The sequence below is a fragment of the Alosa pseudoharengus genome, unplaced genomic scaffold (genome assembly GCF_046254945.1).
Source record: "Alosa pseudoharengus isolate Yale_2024_CS ecotype anadromous, Long Island Sound unplaced genomic scaffold, YU_APseudo_1.1 YU_APseudo_1.1_scf_15, whole genome shotgun sequence".
NCBI lineage: Eukaryota > Metazoa > Chordata > Actinopteri > Clupeiformes > Clupeidae > Alosa > Alosa pseudoharengus.
The window spans coordinates 21,284,135-21,308,738 of NW_027468620.1; the positions used below are offsets into that span (position 1 = coordinate 21,284,135).

The 24,604-nt window shown below is 47.1% G+C and overlaps 1 protein-coding gene across 8 annotated transcripts in view; it reads left to right on the forward strand.

Annotated features, from left to right (window-relative positions):
- Nucleotides 1-24,604, forward strand: part of camk2g2 (calcium/calmodulin-dependent protein kinase (CaM kinase) II gamma 2) — a 163,339-nt gene that overhangs the window by 29,006 nt on the left and 109,729 nt on the right. For all 8 annotated transcript variants that reach the window (XM_076285878.1, XM_076285877.1, XM_076285879.1 and 5 more), the window contains exons 3-13: nt 8,788-8,847; nt 11,961-12,015; nt 12,339-12,404; nt 15,344-15,416; nt 17,386-17,488; nt 18,249-18,332; nt 18,509-18,603; nt 19,820-19,942; nt 20,152-20,235; nt 20,373-20,415; nt 24,239-24,279. In XM_076285878.1, coding sequence (XP_076141993.1) covers nt 8,788-8,847; nt 11,961-12,015; nt 12,339-12,404; nt 15,344-15,416; nt 17,386-17,488; nt 18,249-18,332; nt 18,509-18,603; nt 19,820-19,942; nt 20,152-20,235; nt 20,373-20,415; nt 24,239-24,279 — 827 coding nt within the window. The remainder of the gene's footprint in view (nt 1-8,787; nt 8,848-11,960; nt 12,016-12,338; nt 12,405-15,343; nt 15,417-17,385; nt 17,489-18,248; nt 18,333-18,508; nt 18,604-19,819; nt 19,943-20,151; nt 20,236-20,372; nt 20,416-24,238; nt 24,280-24,604) is intronic.

The following is a 24,604-nucleotide window of genomic DNA, read 5'->3' on the forward strand; positions in this document are numbered from 1 at the left end:
GTAGCATAGTGTGCATTTTAGTGAAATGAACATGTGTTGTTTACCTAAGTAATTGAGGATGTGCGTGTGAAGCCTGTTTGCAGTTTGCTGTTCTTGCTGTGTCTGCATAATCAAAAGTACATATCTGATGTGCTCATGAGTCATGACACATATGAACACACACTCTGTACATACCTGCCTTATGAGAACGAGGATGTATGTCCTGCTCCCAACACGGTTGAGAGAGTGCGAGGTGTGTGTGTGTGTGTGTGTGTGTGTGTCTGTCTAACTGGGAATCCAATTGCTGGCTCCCCACCCTGCAGCTGTAGTTTGCCAAGCCGAGCTGCTGACGTCACACACTTGTCTGATGTGAGAAGCCAGCGCTTATCCCAATTGAATTTTTTTTTTTGCCCTCCACGAGATGGCCGACAAAGCATAATTTATTTATCCATCTCATCAGCACCAGCAGCCGACCGCTCCAATAGAGCAGAACGTCCACTCCACTCAGCGCTCTGGGTGACCTCTCTCCCATAAATCCTCCAGGCCACTGTCTGCCACAGGTATCAGAGCGGCACGGTCACAGTAGATACCCCACCATCAGAAGATCAGAAGATACCCCCCCATCCCCTGAAAGTAATAGTAGGTGAATAATTACTTAATATTGATCTTAGACTGGCGAACTTCAGGAAAAACTCAGGAATCAGGTTTATTATGTTACAAGCTGAGAGAGAGTACAAAAAAGGTCTATGGTCTATGTAGGCCTAGCCCAGGCCTGAGGCCTAGGTTGGCCTGTAGCCAACTTATCCTCTCTTCCGCTACATCCTTAGTCCAAGTCTAGAAAATCTGATCTGACAAACATTGCAGTTTAGTTACTTTTAAATGTTTTAAACAAAGAACAAAATGGCGCCAAGAACAATCCCACTTGGTTGGATCTTCACTTGGTATCAGACACACCTACTCACACCCACTTCACACCTATATGAATAGCATGAGGAGAGATATCTTATATATCAGAAATATCACTTATAGAATGTTCCAAACATTCTCACAATCACATCATTACAATCCTTGTAATGAGACTATCAAAATGATACCAGACATGAATACATTTACATTTCATGATACATGGATACATTATATCAAGGTAGCATCCTTTGTCTTGTGTAAGTGATAGGCCTTAAACCAGCACATTAGCATTCCATTGGGGGAGGGGATGGGGTCTTTGTTTAAAGCCATGAAGGGTTACATGGCTAACTAAAAGTAGTCTTGAAGTTAAATTATTATCCATTTTAAGCATACATTTTTATTGCTATCACCCCCAACCCCATCCCATGTTCCCACGGTAGTGACCGTTTCAGATACGAGAGGGCATGGTGGGATTGTAGCACAGCACACGTCTGTGAGTACCGGCTGGGTTTCTCTGACATGCTAGCTATACTAGCACATTAGTTGACACACTCTCAGTGTTACAGATACACACGCTGACTTCAACACATACAAACTCACTGGTTGCACACATTTACGGGCAGGGACAGATGCACCAAAACATACACACACACACACACACACACACACAACTCATAGACAGCCTAGATTAACTGTTCTGCTGGGAGGCACTGGAGAGCTGCAGCAGAGGCCTGTCGGCTGTGGATATTGAGTGTCCAGCGCTAATGCGGTTAGGTAATGAAGACATCTGTGCCCTGCTGTAAATGACTGCTGTACATCTCTCTCCATCTCTTTCTCCTCCCTCCCTCCCTCTCTCTCTCTTTCTGTCTGTTCATCTCTGTGGTTCTCCCTCCATCCCCGATCTGTCCATCTATCTGTGTCTCGTGTGCTCTCTCTCTCTCCTTCCCTCTCCCTCCCTCTCTCCCTCTCTCTCTCTCTCTCTCTGGAAATGTCACCCACAGCACATTGCCAAGGCCTGATCATTTTGATCTCTGTTAATTCTCAGAAGGAAAAAAAGATTTCCAAAAGCAGGCCTGCCGCCCCCAACCCCCCCTCCCATGCTCTAAGCCATCTCCACACCCTGACTGTAACTCAGTTGCCTTCATACTCTGTGAGCACGTCCCCCTCAGAGGCCTCAGCACTCCTACCCCTCCTGTGGTCTCTCTGACCTGCCCCCAACCCCAATATATGTATGCTTTTAAATAATATCTATATACGTATATAAAACTATATTTACATATATGTACGTTGTTGTTGACACGTTGATATGATTTATTTCCGATTTATTTTCCGAAAGTGATATAAATGACTGCCTGAAAATCGTACCCTTCAGTGACAGTGAACAGTGATATTTTTGGCACAAGTTGGCATGCAGCCTTGAGGGCCAAAAGATAAAAGCAGGGGTCTCTTGCGTGGGCCTGTGCTGTGAGGTCCCTCCAGGGGCACACCTGGCTGCCCCCCTTTGCCCAGGTGGAGCTATTTCCTCCCCGCCGTCGTCTCTTTGATTCCGCCCGCTGTGCCGTCCCTCCTCTCCGCTCCTTCAGAAGGGCCCTTTGTTTTGATGTTGACCTCACTCTCTTGGTTCATGTGGCCGCGGTCTGCTTAAGCGAACGCTGGAGCCTAATTGTGTTTGACGACGGCCGTAATTACATGTACAACTACAAGCGAACGATTAAATATGTGCTCATCCATAATCACGTCCCGCGCTCTCCCCCCCACGCTCTCTCTCTTTCTCTTTCTCTCTCTCTCTAGCCTAGCTTTTCTATCTGTTTCTCTCTCTCTCTCCCTCTCCCTCTCTCTCTAGCCTAGCTTTTCTATCTGTTTCTCTCTCTCTCTCCCTCTCCCTCTCTCTCTAGCCTAGCTTTTCTATCTGTTTCTCTCTCTCTCTCCCTCTCCCTCTCTCTCTAGCTTAGCTTTCTATCTGTTTCTCTCTCTCTCTCCCTCTCCCTCTCTCTCTAGCTTAGCTTTCTATCTGTTTCTCTCTCTCCCTCTCTCCCTCTCTCTCTCCCTCTTTCCCTCCCTCTGCCTGTCCCTCTGTGAACTGTGCTGTTTACTTTTCTTCTTGCATCTATTAGGCTGCCAGTGAGTTCTCATAATTGTTTGGACAGTTTTGCAAGAAGCTGGGTAGGGTAGGATGACCAACAGACACCGTCTGATAAAATATGCTCTCTTCATCGATCTTCCAACACATTATGATGTAAATGATTAATGATGAATGAACACATCCGTTATAATACACTGTGGGTGTATATTATAGGATGTCTTATCCCACCCAACTAAGTGTGTGTGTGTGTGTGTGTGTGTGTGTGTGTGTGTGTGTGTGTGTGTGTGTGTGTGTGTGTGTGTGTGTGTGTGTGTGTGTGTGTGTGTGTGTGTGTGTGTGTGTGTGTGCGTGCGTGTGCGCGCATGTTCACTGACCGGGCTTTCAAAACCACTCTATGCATCTCTGGTCAGGTTTGAGATGAATATTTTATATTGCAAGGTCCCATTTTCTGATGTCATCACTGGCAATTAGGTTTCCATTACTGGCAAAAGGCAGACTTGAAATGAAAGAAAAGACTTCACAGAGGATGAGATGAATGCCATCTAAAATATGTACACACACACACACACACACACACACACACACACACACATAAATCTGTCATACATATGCAAACACATCCTGTGTGTCAGGAGAGCATACAACAGCTGTAGTGGTTAGTAGCTGGGGAGCCAAACAAATACAGGAATACAGAAAGATGTCAAGGCTTTCTCTATGGAACTAAGCCTTGCTTAGCTTAGCCTAGTTTAGCTCAGCAGATGAGGTTGTGTATGTGTGTATAGAAGGGTGTGTGTGTGTGTGTGTGTGTGTGTGTGAGGGTGTTGGGGGTCGGGCTCCATGCGGCCCTCTAATCCCTTAAGCGCGCCCTCTGTCAGGCCTGGGCCTAATCCCACAACCCACCCTGCCTGGCTGGCCACACGTCCAGCCTGGAGAACAGAGGGCTGCTGGGATTGCCGGGCCTCCACAGGGACCGACACAAGCCAGACAGCGTGCGGCGCAGAACAGACACAGCCAACTGGGAAAGCCTCCCATAAAGAAGAGAGAGAGAGAGATGAGAGGGAGAGGGAGAGGGAGAGAGAGAGAGAGAGAGAGATGAGAGAGATGGATGGTTGGCCAGACCAATACAGTAGATGCATTGATGGGTTAGGTGATTGATGGGATGAATTGAGGAGCACTCTTGTGTTCTTTTCTTTTGTGTCCCTCCTCTTTTCTCTGGTCTGAAAGCCACGAGCACGCTGGCTCACAGTGCTACTGTAGTTTGGCTGTCCATCATTCTGGCGCAGTGACACGCTCCATGCAGAGGGTTACATTTTGTCGCACAGCATGAGTATGTGTTTGTGTGTGGGTGTGTTTATGCGTGTCTTCTAGAGAGAGAGGGAGGGAGAGAGAGGGAGTCTGTGTATGAGAGAGAGAGTTTATGTGTTTGTGTTTGTGTGTAAGAGAGAGAGAGAGAGAGAGAGAGAGAGAGAGAGTGTGTGTGTGAGAGAGTGTGTGTGTGAGAGAGTGTGTGTGTGAGAGAGTGTGTGTGAGAGAGAGAGTGTGTGTTTGTTTTGTGCTGTTTGAATGTGAGCAGCCACAGCAGGAGTCACTGCATTGACAACATGATTAGAATTGTAACTGGCAGAGTCCTGCTGCTGTGGATGACAGAATAACTAGCACCCCGACTCCCAGATGTGGATGTGTGCTTAGTGCTGTTTTTCAGACCTGTGTGTGTGTGTGTGTGTGTGTGTGTGTGTGTGAGTGAACATATGTATCTGTATGCCTTAATATAAAAACCCAATACAATTGCTGATGTGCATCTGTTTACTACGGGCAGTCCTTCATTGACCTGCATGTTCTGGTTGGGTGAGCCTTTAGAGTTGGGCTGTAAGGCAGTGTTGTTTAGCCCATGTCCTATTGTAGGCTGCAGTAGCCTAAGCTTCAGGTGTGCCGTGAGTCTTGCCATATACCTGGGTCTCATTGACATCATTCATGTCTCCGATCTAAGTCTCCACTGTCTGGAATTAAACTCTTGAAACCGTTCATGTAAGCTCTGGTCACATTTCCCATGCAGTAGCTTTGGGCGGATGCTGGCTGGCGGGTAGTCATGGAAACGACATGCCAGCTGAAAACATCACTAATCTACACTCCTCCTCCTCGTCCTCCGCTGCTCTGGAATCTGCCGGACTCATCTCCCCAAATCCCAAGGGCTGGACAGGGGACAGGAACGTGAGGGTGGGATTAGCCGGCCCCTACTTGCGCTCTGTGTGAGTGAATGTGTGTGTGTCTGTGTGTGTGTGTGTCTGTGTGTGTGTCTGTGTGTGTGTGTGTGTGTGTGTGTGTGTGTGTGTGTGTGTGTGTGTGTGTGTCTGTGTGTGTGTGTGTGTGTGTGTGTGTGTGTGTGTGTGTGTGTGTGTGTGTGTGTGTGTCTCGCTGTGCTATCGGGGCCGTGCCTAATGGGCACATCTGCCCCCCAGGGCCGCTCAGCATCTGGTGCCAACGTCCTCCTGAACTTGAACCCTGACCTCGACTCTGACCGGCTCAGGCTCATCTATGGTTGTGCTGTTGGTGCACCATGTCTGTGGATCAGCAGTACTCATCCTTGCCGTTATAATACACTGTGGGTGTATATTATAGGATGTCTTATCCCACCCAACTAAAGGTGTGTGTGTGTGTGTGTGTGTGTGTGTGTGTGTGTGTGTGTGTGTGTGTGTACTGTATTTATGTACACACGCACACAAACACACACATGGTTGATTTCCCATAAATCACTGGTATGATCTCTGTGTACCTGAGATGTGTATGTGATGATTGAACTGCAGTAAAGCTGAAAGCCCAGTCTCTTCTAAACTTGCATCTCATAGTGAGTATAATCATAATAACTTATTTCTAAAAGGTGAGGTTTACCTTCTTACCTTTTTATCATGCATTCTGCCAACACCCAACCCTGCCCTGCCTCTGACTGGGTCTGATCCCAACATTCTTACCCACACCATCTCACCCCTGACCAACCAATCAGCAAAGGCAATGAGCACTAGTCAATCATAGGTAAAGGACGCTGCAAATAAAACTTGTTGAAAATAGAAACATGTAAAGGGAATGTCACTGATCTACCATACAGTACATGCACCTACGTCAGACTGATATGTGCACATCTGGTAGACATTTACGTTTCAGGCTTGTCTACACAAACACACTCATAATGTCAGAAAACAGACGCACACACATAAACACACAGCAGCTATTAGGACTGAGTGAATAGTGCACATGGCACCCACGAGACTAATTTACAGGGGTGTGATATGCAACTGCTGGGACAGCAGGTTTTGTGTGTGTTTATATAAGTGCTTGGGATGGTGTGTGTGTGTGTGTGTGTGTGTGTGTGTGTGTGTGTGTGTGTGTGTGTGTGTGTGTGTGTGTGTGTGTGTGTGTGTGTGTGTGTGTGTGTGTGTGTGTGTGTGTGTGTGTGTGTGTGTGTGTGTGTGTGTGTGTGTGTGTGTGTGTGTGTGTGTGTGTGTGTGTGTCCCTGGTTTCTTTCTGTGGTATGATGGAGGCCAGCAGACTATGCTTGCTCAACACCTGCAGACTTGTGTTGACACAAATTGCTCAAAACAGCCATGGCATTTCAGCTCTGACATTTACAGATGGTCTACGCTGCTGGTTTGACCCACAGGCTGATGTCACCTGATGTCCCACTAGGGCTGTCACTTTTGTGAAAAAATCCTGTTAGATTTTTGAGACATAAGTGTTCATTGAATCGATTGTAAAATCGATTTTTTATGTCTAAAGACGTTTCCATTTTCAACGCCAAATATAGGCCAATCCACAAACAACTAACAGGCATTAGGACGAACGTAAAGAGGGCACTTGTAGACGCAAGCCAGCAATATTTCTGATGATTTATTGGCGTGAAGTTTCGTGCACAATGACAAACAGAAGTGCAACATTCTCGAAAACCAGTAAGCTGAGTGGACTGCCATTACATCAGTCACATGACTGCAGGCTTCAACGTAGCTGTGTCTGTGTTTACGATTAGAAATGTCAAACAAATTTCGCCTACGTAGAACTCGATTGCACAGTTTGCATAGCCTACCACTTTGTTCTTCTCCAAAGTTTGATATACCAAAAATCCGAAGTACTTCCACATCGAACTCCTCAAGTTATTAGGGCCTATCACTCGTTTCTCTACATGTCACACAGGTTTTTGGCAAAACACGAGCAGCACAGCAGTTGATTGAAACAGCTGTTCCCGGTGCGTAAAATTGGTGGGAATTTTCTTTTTAGCTTTCGCAATGTTTACTGCACTTCGGAATTCTTATATATTCTTATATTCTTGTTTGTGAATTTTGTTACATCTCTCTTTTTTATTTGTTTATTTCGTTTAAAATTAATAGTGTAAATATTTGGTTAAAATCGATTCCCTATTTTAGTTTTCGAAACTTGTGTTGTTTGGTCCAATCGATTGTGCAATCGATTTTCGAACGTAAAGTGACAGCCCTACGTCCCACACTGCCCTGCACCCCTCAGCAATTAGTCCTCCTACGCCACAACGATGATCCTTAAGGCGTGCACTTTGTCCTTAAATGGCAGCTGTTCCATTGCAGGACACAATTGACCTTTGTCTTGTGTGTTTCTTGGAAGCTGCATTTGTTAGAGAGTATTATGTTTTAAATTCCACTGTAAGTGAGTGACATTTGCCATCATCATCATGGAACAATGGACAATGATGGATCAGCTTTGTGTGTGTGTGTGTGTGTGTGTGTGTGTGTGTGTGTGTGTGTGTGTGTGTGTGTGTGTGTGTGTGTGTGACTGTGTGTGTGTGTGTGTGTGTGTGTGAGAGTGATGACTGCATGAGACTGGCTAGGCCGGTGTATAAACACACATGATGCGTTCCAGGAACAGAGTTATGTCATTGTGTTTGGAACTGCCTTGCCATTTGCAGACCAGTCCTCCAAGAAGCCATGCCATGCTTTTGTCAAAGCTACCCATTCTGACTTGGTGTTAACCTGGGGCTGTCACACACACACACACACATGTACGTAATGGAACAGTCTTTTGTATTTGCATAGAGGCAGTATTTCAGGTTTGAATGACGTTGAGTAGGACATCTACCTGCTGAAACTTGTATGAAATTTGCCTGAAATCACAACATTTCGGTGTCCGTTTGCATAGTGCTTTGCTGCCGCAGGCATTGTGGTTTCTTGGTCGTGTTTAAGGGGTAAAAAAGAAGGACTGGTGATTATTTCTGTTTAGTGCTTTCAACACATTCATTTTTTTCCCTCTACTCTCCTCTCCTTCCCAAGTGCTGGAACAAGTGATGAAACTGAATTAGAACACCTACCTCTTTGTTTACTTCACATAAATGTCAGGACCGCACTGTTGCAGTTTTGTAGGCCTATAACCAAAGATTTTACAATAATACGGATGTGGTGTACACCATATAAATGGTGTACAGTATTGATGTAACCCTTTATGGTATGTTTGCTTGCTTGCTTGCTTGCTTGCTTTCTTCTGATAGTCCACACAGTTCAAAATATTAGGCTTGGAAAGAATAACTGATTGATCGCTGCTATCAAATTCATATTAAAGTATTTTTTCCTAGTTACAGGGTCGGTTCACAACTTAATTTGAGACAGTCACACCAGGTGCTTGATGAAAATGTTCAATCCAGCAACATTATGGTACATTCTGATTATTGAAGGAGATGACTCCATGGTGACCGCTGTGTTAAAGTTATTGTTAATTGTTGAAAGAGATTATCTGTAGATGTTAATCTGATGTGCTGCTGTGCTTGAGGTGCCTGACTTGTGTGTTTAATGTGTTTTGTCTTATCCTCACAGACCATCAGAAGTTGGACCGGGAGGCTCGCATCTGTCGTCTTCTCAAACACCCCAACATTGGTAAGTGAGATTTTCTCCCCACACACACATACGGCACATGCACACACACACACACACACACACACACACACACACACACACACACACACACACTCGTTGCAAACACACATTTTTATACAAATATACTCACTCGTATTTGTTGTAGGATACAATATCTCACATTGCTGTTGTGAGGTGTGTGTGTGTGTGTGTGTGTTTGATTGTGTTTGGTTGTGTGGTGGTGGCGGTAACGGTAGCAGGGGGGTGTACTTGGAGACAGATGAGCGGCTAACTGATGCACACAGGTGTGTACCATTTGCATGCGCTGACTCAGACTGGATCCTGACCACGTGTATTAAGTGGCCAACCACCGCACACATGCAAACACAGGGAAATGACATCCACCTAACCTTACACGGCCAGAGCAGCGTGTGTGTGTGTGTTTGCGTGTGTGTGTGTGTCTGCGTGTGTGTGTGTGTGTGTGTGTGTGTGTGTGTGTGTGTGTGTGTGTGTGTGTGTGTGTGTGTGTGTGTGTGTGTAGGGGGGGGGGGGTGGGTGTGTGTCTGTGTGCGTGTGTGCGTGTGGGTGTGCGTGGGTGTGGGTGTGTGTGTGTGCGTGTGTGGGTGCGGGGGTGTGTGGTGATAATGGGGTAGATGGGGGTACACTGGGGCGTTCACTGCCAAAGCCTCAACTTTTGGTGAGGCTTCCGTGGGTGTGTGTGGAGGGGTGAGGGAGAGAGAGAGAAGGGGAATGAGGGAGACACAGAAGGAGAGGGAGATGTGCTGCTGCAGTTTCCTCCGTGTCTGTGGCAGACACACGCTCCACCACCACTAGGGGAGTCCCCTCAAGATGCCTGCCTGCTCAGATCAGATCAGAATGCCAAGGTCATCAGCAAGCGCATAAGTCATCCCACATTATCACTGTATCGTATACCACACACACACACACACACACACACACACACACACACACACACACACACACACACACACACACACATTCATGTTTTTATCACTCACCTCTGCTTGCCTCTCCCTAGTGGCGTAACATCCGCCCTTCCCATCTGTCTCTTTCACCTTTCTCTCCCTCTCCCTCTCTCTCTCTCTCTCTCTCGCTCTCTCTCGTGTATTGATCTCTCTTATTCCCCTCCCCTCATCCACACTGTCCCAGATTGTTCTCAGCCCCCCCAAGGCATTGTCCTCCTCCACCCCTCTTTCACGTCTTTTCTCTCTCTCTCTCTCTCTCTCTCTTTCTTGTCCCCCTTTCCTCCCCCCTGTGTCTCCCTCAAAGAGACAGCTTGTCATGTTTTCTGCTTGGGCTGCAGATAAACTCTTAACAAAAGGAGAGAGAGAGAGAGAGAGAGAGAGAGAGAGAGGGGTGGGTAGCTAGGCAGTGAGACAGAAGAAGATGGAGAACAAGGAATATATAGCCTCTGGGAACTCTGCCTACGCTAATGCACACTGTACTCCATTTCTCCTTTTCCCTCTTCCTTTTCCTTTGCTTTGCTTGACATGAATACACAGCTTACATGCACACACGCACACACACACACACGCACACACACACACACGCACACACACACACACACACACACACGCACACACACGCACACACACACACACACACACACAGCAGTGTGTTTCACACACAGCCTTTGAGCAATGTCGTACATGTATAGGCGTTTATCTCATCGCACATTCCTACCAGCATACCTGTGTGTGTGTGTGTGTGTGTGTGTGTGTGTGTGTGTGTGTGTGTGTGTGTGTATGTGTGTGTCCTGGGCTAAGTAAAGGAGCTCATGAGTGACATTCAGAGTATTCCCCACTAAAGCCAGGGGCCTCTGGGCCCTTTGTTAAGACAAAGGGTGCTCAGGCAGCGGTTTGGGTGGGTGTGGACAGGAAGGTGTGGCAGACAGGGAGAGGCAGCTGGGGCAGCAGAGCCCTGAGCCTCCCTAGAGGCCTGCCAAGAGCTTGGGGCTTAAGATGACCACAGGAGACACACACACACACACACACACACACAGACACACACACACACACACATATTGTCATGTCTCCACAAGCATTAAGTCTCTGTCTCTTGCATATAGACATGCATGCACATACACACGCACGCACAGCACATACACACATACTGATGTGCCTTTCTCCACAAGCATCTTTCCACTGGATGCATTTGAGGGCAGACGTTACCTCATACTCTCATTTAAGAGAACGCTGTGACATCTAAGCACCGCTGACTGCCATGCCTCATGATGGATTACTGTCTCTTCCGATGCCTCTTCTTACGTGCACGCATAGCTGCACACGCGTATCACATGAGCTGGACTGTCATCATCTCGCTCTGCAGTGTCTCCTCCCCTCTCTCCTCTGGTTGTGAGGACTCCATTGGAGTCCATGAGGAAGCAGTGACACCAGTGTGTGACGCTAAGCTGGACTGGCTCTAATGAGGTAGTGAACGCGGACAGGATCTGTGATGTTGCAGGACTCAGTCACTGTAGATGGTTGGATCATATGCATGACATGCTGGTGTCAGTGTTGGTGCATTGTTGCGGAGGCGTAGTATTTGATGTAGTGTGTGTGTGTGTGTGTGTGTGTGCATAGTGTGGCTCTCTCCTTCCAGGAACTGTAGGTCAGTCCCTGTGATGCACGTGGCATGTCCCTCACTTCTAAGTGGCCGCAAGCAGAAAGGACGAGCAGGGACTGATAGGCCAGAGATAAGGAGATAATGGCCCTGGCTGTGCCTGAGTGCCCTCAGCACAGTGTGTGTGTGTGTGTGTGTGTGCGCGTGTGTGCGCGTGTGTGTGCGCGCGTGTGTGCGTGTGTGTGCGTGTGTGTGTGCGTGTGTGTGTGCGTGTGTGTGTGCGCGTGTGTGCGCGTGTGTGTGCGCGCGCGTGTGTGCGTGTGTGTGCACGTGCGCGTGTGTGTGTGTGTGCGTGCGTGTGTGTGTGTGTGTGCGTGTGTGTGCGCGTGTGTGTGTGTACGCGTGTGTGCGCGTGTGTGTGTGCTTGATGTTATGAAGGCCCTGAAGGCTTGTGTGTGTGTTTTCTATAGTCTGGCAATGAAAGGCCGAGGGGTAGTATGTTCTGTGAGGTGCTCTGATGTAATAATCCGTTTTGCTCCTCTGTCTTACAGTTCGACTCCATGACAGTATCTCTGAAGAGGGCTTCCACTACCTGGTCTTCGACCTGTGAGTATGCAGCCTGTGTTTTGCTCTATTTATGTGTGTGTGTGTGTGTGTGAGTCTGTGGGTGTGTGGGGTCAGACAGAGTAGCCGTGCTCCTGAGGTGGCACCTCTGGCATGCCATCAGGTGGCATGGCCGCTGGCACCTCTTCCATGAGCCCGCTGTGCTGTGGGCCTGTCCCAGTGGAGGCGGCGTTATCTGGGCTGGTGGATGGGGGCGTGGGGGGCAGCAGTGTGCCTGGCGCATGTGTGCGGCTTGTTTTAACACGTGTTGCATTTGAACACAGCGAAGTGTGTGCAACAAAGTGTGACGTGTGTCTCTGCTGCAGGGTGACCGGAGGAGAGCTGTTTGAGGACATTGTGGCGAGGGAGTACTACAGTGAAGCTGATGCCAGGTGAGGACACACACACACACACACACACACACACACACACACACACACACACACACACACACATACACATACACATACACATACACATACACATACACACACACACACACACATACACATACACATACACATACACACACACATATATAAAACAAACAAATAAACAAATGCAGACACACTTACAAACCAACATTTATTCATGAATGCATCTTAGTTTCGTCCCATACGCACACAATCATGAAATGCATGCTCGAATGGCAAACAGCAACTCTTGCGTGGATTCATATGTGCATCATTGAAGATTCATACAGCGCTGCTAAATACTTTTGCCATGTGTGGTCAGTATGGTCACATGCAGCCAGAATTTCTGCATTCTGGGAACGAGCGAGCACCACAGTTTCCTGGCAGCATCGCCCCTCTACCCTCCACTTTCATAAAGTCCCGCGCCACAGGAATGCATGGCACATCATCTGAGCCACGTCCTGTATGGTTCTGATCAGCCTGGGAGGCTGGAGGTCTTCCCAGGAACGCGGAGGAACAGGACACGCTAAAGTGTGCGGCCCACAGTAACCTTTACAGTAAGAGGAACAAGCCATGGCCACTGAAAACACAGCACGCTTGGCAGCAGTGCTTCTTGGCTGCCATGAGGAAGATTGGGTTACCCCAGGGCTTTGACTTTTAAAATACATTTACTATCAATTAGTGCCAGCAAATGGCTGAAACTAAAGGATGACCGTTATGAAGTGACTCAATAAAATGCTTTATCGGTAGTAGAATGTAGGTTTTCAACCACAAAGATTTTCAAACGAAGTGACTTTCTAGTAACCTGACTCTCGCCAGATGAATTTCGTCCGCTTAGCTCCGCCTAGCTTCACTCACATCCATCTGGGACCTCTTCCATTGAGAGTGATTTCTGCAGCAGATTTTATGGTAAAGCCAATCAGGACGCAGGGCGGAGTTTCATATATGTGACATAGCGTAGAAGCGGCTGTGAGACTGTTATCAGCGTCACGGGTTGGCTTCGATGTGAGTGGTTGAAGTAGCACGTCAATAGATGACGGACAAGTGGCTTATTCAATCATATGCAAGCATTTTTTTATTAGGCCCAGCCTTCTGAAGCAACACTCCAATGGATTGGTCCCAGATGGATGAGTGGAGCTAGGCGGAACGAAATTCATCTGGCGAGTTAACTTTCTTGCTCAAATGACCTGAATTACAAATCTAAACGTGAATCTTTGTGCCTTGGGTAGCGTGTGCAGGAAGAAAGGATGATGTAGAGGAGGAATAGAAATGGGGGGAGGAGGAGGAAATGAAGGAGGAGAAGAAATGCTATGACTTTGGGGTGTGCCATGATTAGTGTAATGTGTGTGATCCTTGGTGGGCTAAATCAACATACGGCATTGTTTCCCATACATTTACTTATTTGTGGTGGCCCACCACAATATCAACATTGACCACCACACAATGATTTTCCAGGTTGTACTACATTGTGCTTAAAGCTGGTTAGCATCATAACCACGCTGCGCTAATTTGTTAAAAACTGTTGCATTCAAGTTAATTCTGCAAACCTACCACCACAAATACAATTCAATTCTGTGGGAAACACTGTACAGGGTTGTTATGGAGGTCATGACCTTTAAAAGGTGAGTCAGAGAGGAGGAGAGGGGGACTGCATTTCTAACAGCGGCAAGGATGTTCAGCAGAGGAGAGATACAGTACATGTCACTGATGAAAGGGAGAGAGGAAGAGAGAGGGGGAGGGAGGGAATGAGAGACAGAGAGATGAAGGAGAGAGAGTGAAAGAAAGAACAAGGGAGAAAGAGAAGAGGCTCTTGTGAGAAGGGCTCTAGTGCCTGTGTAATGGAATGAAGTGGAATGCAGGGCAGAGATTTGGCCAAATTTGGACACAAGAAATGCAACTCGCTGATAACTGTGCAAGAAGGGCTGTAGTGGACATCTCATGGGTCTGCACTGCACTCTGAGTCTGTCTCTCATCCTCCCGTCTTTCCCTCTCTCTTTCTCTCTCTTCCTCCTTTTCTGCTCACTCACTCATTCTGTCCTGCTCTCACTCCTCCCCTCCATCTCACCCCAAGCGCTCTGTTGTATTTTAAGACTTTGTGTAAATGTTGGCGTGAAGCTACACAAGAACAGAGAGCATGAGAAGTCAACTTAGGAGGAAGATGAATACATACACACAAGCACACACAAGCACACACACACACACACTCTCTCTCTCTCTCTCAAGTGTAAATATACTGTACACACAAAGGCATGCTGGAAGCTTTGTTTTTCCAGTAGTTGGTCCCATTAGCCCCCTCAGTTCAAGGCTCCCTGAAGTTCAGAGCCTGCAGTGTGTGCCGATGCGCCTGCCACTGGACATATCAGATAGCTGGTTTGGGCAGCCAGTATTTATTTGACTAAAAGCCTTAATATCTCATGAGTTGTTCTCATGTCTGCCTGTCTAAAAACACCCGGTTTTTAAATAAAGCCTAGAAGGACTAAGTACAAGTGGAACGGGCCCATTTCCTTTGAATAATCCTCGGATATTTCTAGGCAGTCCATTGGGAAATGATGGATGGGAGCTCACCAAAAGGAAATTTGCCTTGGCATAAAGGTCAATAAGATAAATATATTTCTCCACCCCTGTCTTGCTCTGACTGGGAATAACTTGCTAAAGAAAGCCAATGGACACGTCAACGCTATATGGACTCCATTCATTCTTTCACCACAAATACCACAACTATCTGTTCTGAGCTATGCTTGTAATACTCAATTAGGGCTGAATGTTTTTTAACCTCATCAACGGCCCTCTATCCTTGCTGCGTGTGGCTGTGCTGGGCCTGTGTCGTGCTGATGCTGATGCTAAGATGTTCTGTTGTTTTTTTTTTATCTGTCTCCGTCTCCTGTCTCGTTGTCCCTCCTCCCGGTGTCGCCTTGCAGCCACTGCATCAATCAGATCCTGGAAAGCGTCAGCCACATCCATCAGCATGACATTGTGCACAGGGACCTCAAGGTGAGTCATTGCGTCACCATGGCAACCTGCCACCTGGGGAGTGTCATCATAGTGCCCCTCTCTGTGGCAACCCATTGCGTCACAGACCTAAATACTGAATTACACACACACACACACACACACACACACACACACACACACACACACACACTAATAGAAGACGTCACAAGGAGAATAGAGGGGTACGGGGAAAAGACAGACGGTTGTGGTTGTTGTCAGGTGTCAGTGAGCGATCAACAGATAAACGACACTCTCTCTCTCTCTCCTTCAGTCTTCTCTCTCTCTTACGTCAGAGAGAGAGCGAGAGAGAGCTGTCCCCGAGTCCCTCAGCATGTGACAGTGTATTGATGGATAGACTGTTCAGGGTTGTTCATCTTGACAGGATTTCTGTCAGGGTTGTCAGAGGTCACCTCTGGATGGTTAGTGCATGTGCTTTATTGCCTGCTTGTGCTCAGATAGCCCTGCAGTACAAAGGAGAGATATGTTGGTGTGTGCGCGTGTGCGCGTGTGTGTGTGTGCGTGCGTGCATGTGAGAGAGAGAGAGCGTTAGCGTTGAGAGGACCAGCTGGAGCTGTTCAGACTAGCCATACTTGACCAGAGCTCAGTGGAGAGCTCTCACCTCCACTGCACCGCTCTCATCCCAGGCTACGGCAGGCAGCACCACACAGACAGGGTGGGGGATTTGGAGTGACTTTTTATGTGCCAGTCAAGTATGGCCTCTCTTGTTGCTCAAACCCCATGGCCACCCACTCTCCACCTCTGGCCTCTCGGTCTCTCTCTCCTTCTCTCTCCCTCTCTGTCCCCCTCTCTCCTCTCTCTCTCTCTCTCTCTCTCTCTCTCTCTCTTTGACTGCCTGTCTGGCATCTCTCCAGATCCAGCGGCTGAAGGTAAACAGAAAGCGAGGTGAGGGGGGGGTGGGAGGTGCTGGTGACGGGCAGTTGCCATGACAACATGTGTGACGTCATAAGGCTGCAGAGACAAGCTATGAGCAACGCTCTGGTTGTGGAGACACTGTGCGTATGTGTGCCTGTGTGTGTGTGTGTGCGCATGTGTGCGCGTGTATGAGTGTGCGCGCATGTTAGTGTGGCGGAGGGATACTCATTATGCCAGCTCTAATTCATCACTGAGAGGGTCATCAAGGCCCCCCCAGAAGTCCGAGGGGGAAAGAGAAGCAAAGCAAATGGAGGGAGAGACCATAACAAAGACAGACAGAGATGTCAAAAGAATGAGGCAGATGAGAAGGCAGCCGGCGGCTCAAGCACATGGCTGAGAAGAAGAAGTCGTCTGAGTGTCAGACGGCCGCTGGTGCAAACATCAGGGCAGGAAGGGTCATGCACACTCCGTGTCTTTGCCACGTCAGACTCCAAACCCACCGTCAGAGGGGCATTGGAGAGGGCAGTTAGGGCCACATCAGAGTTCACATGTGCCTCGTACGTCCTCACTTCCTCTTCGTACTCCCTCTCACCCTCCCTTCCTCTCTCTCACCTGAGCACGTCAAAGCCTAAGTACTCCCTGCTTAGTATTCCAGGGAGGGGAAGCGCGGTGAGTTCTCAGCCCTCTGAGGTGCTGATGAGACCCTCAGGCCCTCTCTGCAGATCACACAGGGCCCCTAGAGGCCCCCCGCCAAAGCATAACACTTCAGCCCAGCTCAGCCCAGTGCCGCTCTACATCAAGGCAGTGTCACATTAAAGCATGATCTGCCTCCTAAGCTCCACTCTGTTTCTGCAGAAGCATCGGTGGCCAGGCTGCAGGGCAAAGGGCCATTAGGATTGGATGATTGAATTGCTGTTGCCTAGAGACAGTGGTGTGTTTTTCTGGGATGTATAGCTGGGTTCTCATGTGTGCATCCGTACCGCATGTTCTTGTAGCTCTAAAATTGTTGTTCCAATAATGTCAGCACGCATTCAGTCTAGCTGGAATTCTTCTCTAGCAGATCAGATGTTTACTTTTGCCCGTCTTTTTTCCACAGCCCGAGAATCTTCTCCTGGCCAGTAAGATGAAGGGAGCTGCGGTCAAGCTGGCAGACTTTGGTCTGGCTATTGAAGTGCAAGGGGACCAACAGGCATGGTTCGGTAAGAGTGCATTTGCCTTTGCTCTGCCCATCAGTGATGGTCATGGAAGTGTCTCCACTCTGAGCTGGCTTCCCCTATTCTCGTTTGGACCTTTCTAGATTTGGCGTTTCTTATGTTTGCACTCCATTGTCCTTCTGATTGATTGTTCTTCACTGAAACGGTTATATCCATCAGCATTTTCTAGCCCTTATCTCTTTCTTCCTCTCTCTCTCTCTCTGGTGCTCTCTCTCTCTCTCTCTCTCTCTCTCTCTCTCCCTCCCTCTCATTTTCTCCCTCTCACTGTGTCTGTCCTGTCCTCTCTGAGCACGTCCAGACTGATGTCTGCTGGACAGAGGCCAGCTCTTGTAGTCATCATTCCTCCAGAGAGGCTGTGGCCTTGACTGACGATGCGTCTAGCTAAAGGGCTGCTTGACATCCTGCTATTCAGCCACTTAACACAATGGCCACAATAACACCATCCACGCCCCTGCATGTGGGACAAATAATCACACTCAATTCTGTGTAAATAACTGTAAATAGCATTACTATCTCCTGTTTTGGTCAACGTTTTCTGTCAATCATTTTCCAGACCATCGATGTATCTTGGTTTTTAGTCCATCAGAGAAAACTTGCTAGTTTGCTTGTGGTGCACTGAAATGCTACATTTTAAACCCAATTTTATTCCGTCGAGAGCCCGACTAGAAGACCTGTGTTAATGGCTACTATATCGGCCTGTCTGGCCCCTTCGTGGGTGGCTCTCACCCCCTGTTTCTCCCCCCAGGGTTCGCCGGTACCCCTGGCTACCTCTCCCCAGAGGTCTTAAGAAAGGACCCTTATGGGAAGCCTGTGGATATCTGGGCCTGTGGTGAGTGCTACAGCCAACTCTCCAACACGTCTGTTTCTCTATGTGCTGTCTAGCTATCAGTCTGTCTGTCTGTCTACCTGTATGTATGTTGCCTGTCTGTGCTGTGTGTCTGTGCTGTTTGCACTGTGTGTCTGTGTGTCAGTCACGACCCAACACGGATCTCCTTGACTGTGCAGGTGTAATCCTCTACATCCTGCTGGTGGGCTACCCCCCTTTCTGGGATGAGGACCAACACAAGCTATATCAGCAGATTAAAGCAGGAGCATATGACGTGAGTGCCCCTCACCTCTCTATCTCTCTCTCTCTTTCTCTCTCACTCTCTCTCCCTCTCTCTTTTCCTATCCCTCACTGTGTCTTTAGTTAGAGGTATGTGCTTTAATCATCAACTTTGTATGCTGATACTATATTTACTGAGCTGTGTGGGAATGGGCAAACATGCCAGTAACCAGGGCCAAGAGTGCCAGAAAGAATGTGGCATTGAGGTAAGTCAACTGAAGTAGAACATTGGTCTTCCTATCACCCTACTTACACACATGTAATCACACACACACACACACACACACACATACTCTTTCTCTCTCTCTCTCAAACAAACACACACACTCTCTCACCCTCTTCACATAGATAAACACAGGTGCACGGTCAGGAGAGAGCTCCTGAAATGGACCAAACCTTAATGCAATTTTTCCATTGGCCCCAACAGAAAGCTTCAGTGATTTCATTAGTCATTGTATAATGAGCTATGAATGTTTGGAAAGGAGAAGTGGCTGAAGAATTCCCCTCTCCAGTGGTACCTGAGGCAAATTGAGTTATGCTGCATTACTGTCCGGAGTGCACAGCGACCGGTGTCTTTTTAAACTGTGCAGAGGATATTGAATCAAGCCGCTAGTCCACACTAGCCATCACTCACACTCTCTCTCACACACACACACACACACACACACACACACACAGGCCTATTTATAATCCCAGAACCTCAAATGGACATTTTCTTATTTACCTCTTGCCTGAAAGCACCATTCACTTCAATTAGGTTTTGTTTTCTGTGTGGTAATTGGATAAAAAGGTGACATGTTTTAGTGTGTGTGTGTGTGTGTGTGTATGTGTGGGTGGGTGGATGTGTGAGCCCGTCGTCCACACTTTTTCTTGTGCCTGAGAGATGGAGAGTGTGACAAAGACCTGTGGTCTGGAAGCAATGTGGTTATGGAAAGCAGTCCCATTAGCACGGGCGGAAAACTTTGCTACGACCGGCACTTCCTCCTGCTCTCCTCGCCGCGCATATCTGTAATCGAATTAATTTCCCTCACAAAGGGCATCAATCTGTGTGTGTGTGTGTGTGTGTGTACATGTGGTCATGTACACATACTTCTCTTTAATGCTTTAATGTCTCTCTATGTCTCACACTTCCTGTCTTTTTCTCCTTTCTTTCTTTTTACTCTTTACTCTCTCTGACCCTCTAACCCCCCCTCCTCCTCCCACTCCTGTAGTTCCCTTCCCCGGAGTGGGACACGGTCACCCCCGAGGCCAAGAACCTCATCAACCAGATGCTGACCATCAACCCAGCCAAGCGGATCACCGCTGACCAGGCCCTCAAGCACCCATGGGTCTGCGTAAGTTCCCCCTCCTGAAATGTTCTGATGACCTCTTCAGTGTGAAATGCTGACCTGTCATGGCCTTTCAGTGGCCTGCAATGCTCATGTCACCACAGTCCACTACATGGACGTCAGGTGCTTTTTTTCCTCTGCTGCATGATCCCACCGTCCTCCTCCTCCTCCTCCTGCTCCTCATCATCTTCCTCCTTTGTCCTTCTCTCCCTCAGCAACGCTCCACCGTGGCCTCCATGATGCACCGCCAGGAGACGGTGGAGTGCCTCCGCAAGTTCAACGCCAGGAGGAAGCTGAAGGTGAAGGCTGCCTCTTATCACACCTCCGCCCTCGCCACTGTTGACGCTTATCAGCGCTGCGTACATGTAATCTCTCATGCCTCTCTGTGTTCAACCCCGAGGCCCCAAACTCATGTGATCATGTTGTGTCTTCACAGGGAGCCATTCTCACCACTATGCTTGTGTCCAGAAATTTCTCAGGTGAGCTCAAGGCTTATGTTTTACACAGGATTCTGAAAAATGACCATGCCATTGACTAGAACATCTGAATTGACAGTCAGTCAAGATTATCTTTATTATAGAGGCATACAGATATAATAGTTATAATAGTGTAATAGTTTATTAAAATAATCTCTGCAGTCCTTCAGTGACCAGAGGACGTGCTTTTTTAAAGTCTCTGTAACTAACTCAGATTGAATTGCATGCCAACTGCAAACTTCTAACTGACCGATTTGATGTGACAGGCTCAAAGTCAAAACAGCTTAAAGGTCCTGCTGACACTTTTTTTGCATTGCATGTGGGCTCCTGCCAGCCCAGTCTTATCTCTATCTTAACTCTCGCTGCATAACTTTGTGTTGGCTTTGTCACGGAGTAAGTTGCGCCCAACACACACACGTGCGCGCGCTTGAGGTAAGTTAATGGACACTCTACAAGGTCCAGCCTCCTAACATGTTTGGCCCCTCCCAATGGAATGCCTCTCTGTCCAATAGTGGGCCGGCAGCATACCAGCCCTGCCTCAGCCACCACCAGCACTGCCTCGCTGGCACAGGAAGGTATGTCCCTGAGGGGAGGGGAGGGGAGGAGAGGTTGGCACTGCCCGCCTGCCTGTCCACTCACCCACCCACCCCTCTATGCCAGCATGTAGCCTGGGAGAGTTTCTACCCCAACCTTGTGAATGCACGATAACCCCCTAGCACGACCTCAATCACGTGTTATGAGTGGTCTCACGCACTCTCGTTAGCACAGACACAAACACACACACAGACACACTAAAGAATACATTTATTTTCAAATATGAGACAGATGTAATGAAGTAATCATGGCAGTGGTGCCATTAATTGGATAGGGTGTTAAAAGTAAAACGGCCTTCTTATAGAGTTAATCTATCTCCAGCTGCTGGTCAATCCATCTTATAAAATGTCCGAAAGGGAACCTTATAACATCCACAATGTATTATGACCTGCTGTGTAACTGACGCATCATTCATCATTTACATTCTAATGTGTTGGATGATGGATGAAGAAGATGCCTTGCATATTTTATTAGACCCCCCCACACACAAACACAGACACACACACACACACACATACACACACACACACACACAGACACACACACACAGACACACACAGGTGTAAGAAATGTAGTTAGCCGCCTGTATTGGGTCAGCCGAGGTCGTGTGCGGTGGTTGTGTTGTGGGCCGCCAGACTGAGAGATCCTCTGGGTGATAATGGCGTGAGCCTGCCGTGTTATCTGTCTCTCTGCTGCACGACTTTGGCCTTTCCCCTCCCCCCTCTTCACTCATGACTCACACACCCATTTCAGGTGTTCTCACTTACTTTGATCTAAAGGCAGCAGAAAGCACAGTCAGTCTCAGGCTGTACATGAGATCTATAGGCATGGCCCTGCAATAACAATTCCATCCCCTGACAGAATGAGAGATAGTACTAGAGACGATAGCTGTCTGTGCGTGTGTGTGCACGTGTGCGTGTGTGTGTGTGAGTGTGTAACAATAACAACTGACTTGCCCTGTTATCATACCTGAAATGAGTTAGTGCTCATGACCACTGCATTCATGACTGACTGGTGTTGCATCGTGGGGCATGTCTTGCCAGCATGCCTGGGACTCTCTGTTTGCATGAACCTGCAGAACACAGAAGTGCATCCAACTCTGGTTTTGGAATACTTTGGTTTGCTTGCATCTTCTATTTCTTTAGATGTAGTCATAGATGGCCTCATTGTGTGTGTGTGTGTGTGTGTGTGTGTGTGTGTGTGTGTGTGTGTGTGTGTGTTAATGAATGACCCTACTGGTTTGAGTGTGCGTGTTTTTATTCCAGTTTGACCCGTGAATGCATCATCAGCCATAGCATAGTGTGTGTGTGTGTGTGGATGGTGCTGTGGACTAATTTTCCCTCTCATAAGTAATCCTGCAGCTAGCATATTTATCGCTGTTACAATGGCTCTACTGACAAATGCCACTTTGTCTTGGCAGACTTGCATGTGATATAGAAACCCTGTTTGTAAGACCATTTGTTATGGCAAAACACACCAAAGGCTTCAACACCAAGATTGACACCCATATTGCACAGTTTACTTGTGTGTGTGTGTGTGTGTGTGTGTGTGTGTGTGTCTGTGAAAACACAGAGTGTAGTGCTCAATGGTCAGCATGGGTGACCTTCTCAGATGGCCTGCAAACTTTTTGTTGTCATTGTTTTATTCTTTGCCTGCATTCTCTGTCATGTATGTCCAGAAAAAGCCAGTGATTATTTTTAATCTTTATATATTTTTCCCTTGTCCTCCTTCGTACATTTTAATATTTGAAGGTAAGGGACACTGAGGTTTATTTTGATCAGAAGATATAACCAGTATCATCAAATAGTGTATCATATTTTCTGGATCATAAGTTGCATTTTGGCATATTGTGTTGGACTGAGTCATGTAACAATTAATCTTCCTCCACAAGTAGGTTCATATATAACTTTGACAGCTAACATGGAATTTTAAATGAATGTTCAAAGAGCTGCTTTTGTTCGGACCGTGCTTGCCAAGAAACATGCATTTTTTTCAGCTGTGTTACTACTTAGCACCATGATGCAGAATTAACAATGTCATATACATAAAGGAGTATGTCTCTCAATGGAGAATGTGTATATCTAGCAAAATGTCACAATTTTTGCTGCCTTGTGGCACAGTGTCCGTTTATCTTTATTTATCAAGCCTGTTGACCGTTTCAAATAGAGATTGTGATCTAGAGGATTGTGAACTGATGTATCTTTATGTTCTGTGGCTTATTATCCAGATAAATATGAAGTTTGTGCTGTATAGACATTTATATATGTCTTTGTGAGTTTGTATGTGTGTGTGTGTGTGAGTGAATCATCTGTCTGTCACATTTGTGTGGCACTGTCCTATGAGAGCATTTAGTTTCATATAAACTTGTGAAATCTGTGTAAGCAGGTTTGACGTGCACACTAAATGGCAATAGAACCCACTGACCTCACCTGTACAGGTATGTGAGGTCAAGATAGCTGGTAACAGGGAAGAGAGGTTGCTCGAGGGATATGATGAACATGATCATTTCAGGCATACATTCAAGTGATAAAACACTGAAATGACATGGTGCTACTGAAAAGGAAATAGTGTCATCAGGTGAACGCACTGTGGCTCAAATTATTGTCTTAGGACCTGCAGGGTCTTCAGAGGTTCACCAACGTCAGGATGTGGTCATGGACACTTCCTGTGTTGCAATGGATTTAAGATCCCTTGCATCATTACACTCTTAAAACAAATGTGTAGTCCCTATCTGGACACAGAGATGTGTCAAAAAAACAATGCAAGTTATGTTGTTTTCAACGCAAGTTGTGTTATTTTAAACAAATATTGTGTAGCTAATAAAAGAAGGAAACAACACAAACTGTGTTGTCTGGACACACAGATGTGTTAAAAACAACACAAGTTGTGTTGTTTTCAACATACTCGGTTTAAGAGTGTAACAAGTGTGAGACTACAGTATATAGTATGGGTATTGTATTGGAGATCACAAGCTCAGAACCTGAAGAAATCCCTAAAGGACTTTCTCAGAGGTGATGAAGCCATCAGATCAATGAGCCTGAACAAGCATGGCTGCATTCAGCATCGACAGCCAGCCTGTGCCTGAGCTGCAGCACTAGTACTTATCCGCGTTACTACCTGTCCCAGCAGGGACGTCTATCCCTAAAGTAGCTGTAAAAGCATGGACTGCTGATGGTAATTGGTTTGTGTTTGGCCCTGTGGTGTTCAACTTGTCCCACTCTCTTTATTTCAGCATGCAAAAGTTTACTGAACAAGAAAACGGACGGAGTCAAGGTATGTTCCGCACTCTGTCCTCCATTTTTGTTTTTCTAAAGGTTTTAACTGCAAATTCTTTCAGTCCGCACTTTTTTTTATTCTGTTTCTTTTTTCTCGATTTACTTTTCTCTCCATCTGTCTTGATCAGTAGCATTAAGGAGAGAGAAACATTTTGAATAGGCTGAGCATACAGCACATTACGAAAATGTACTTTAACCTGCTTTACTACAGTTTTAAAAGCCTTTGCTTGATTCCAAAACCGTGTTTTCAGGTGTTCCCATTGGTACACATGTGTTAGCTAGTGCTAAGGTTTTCTTTCTTCTTTAGACCCTGATTTTGTGCA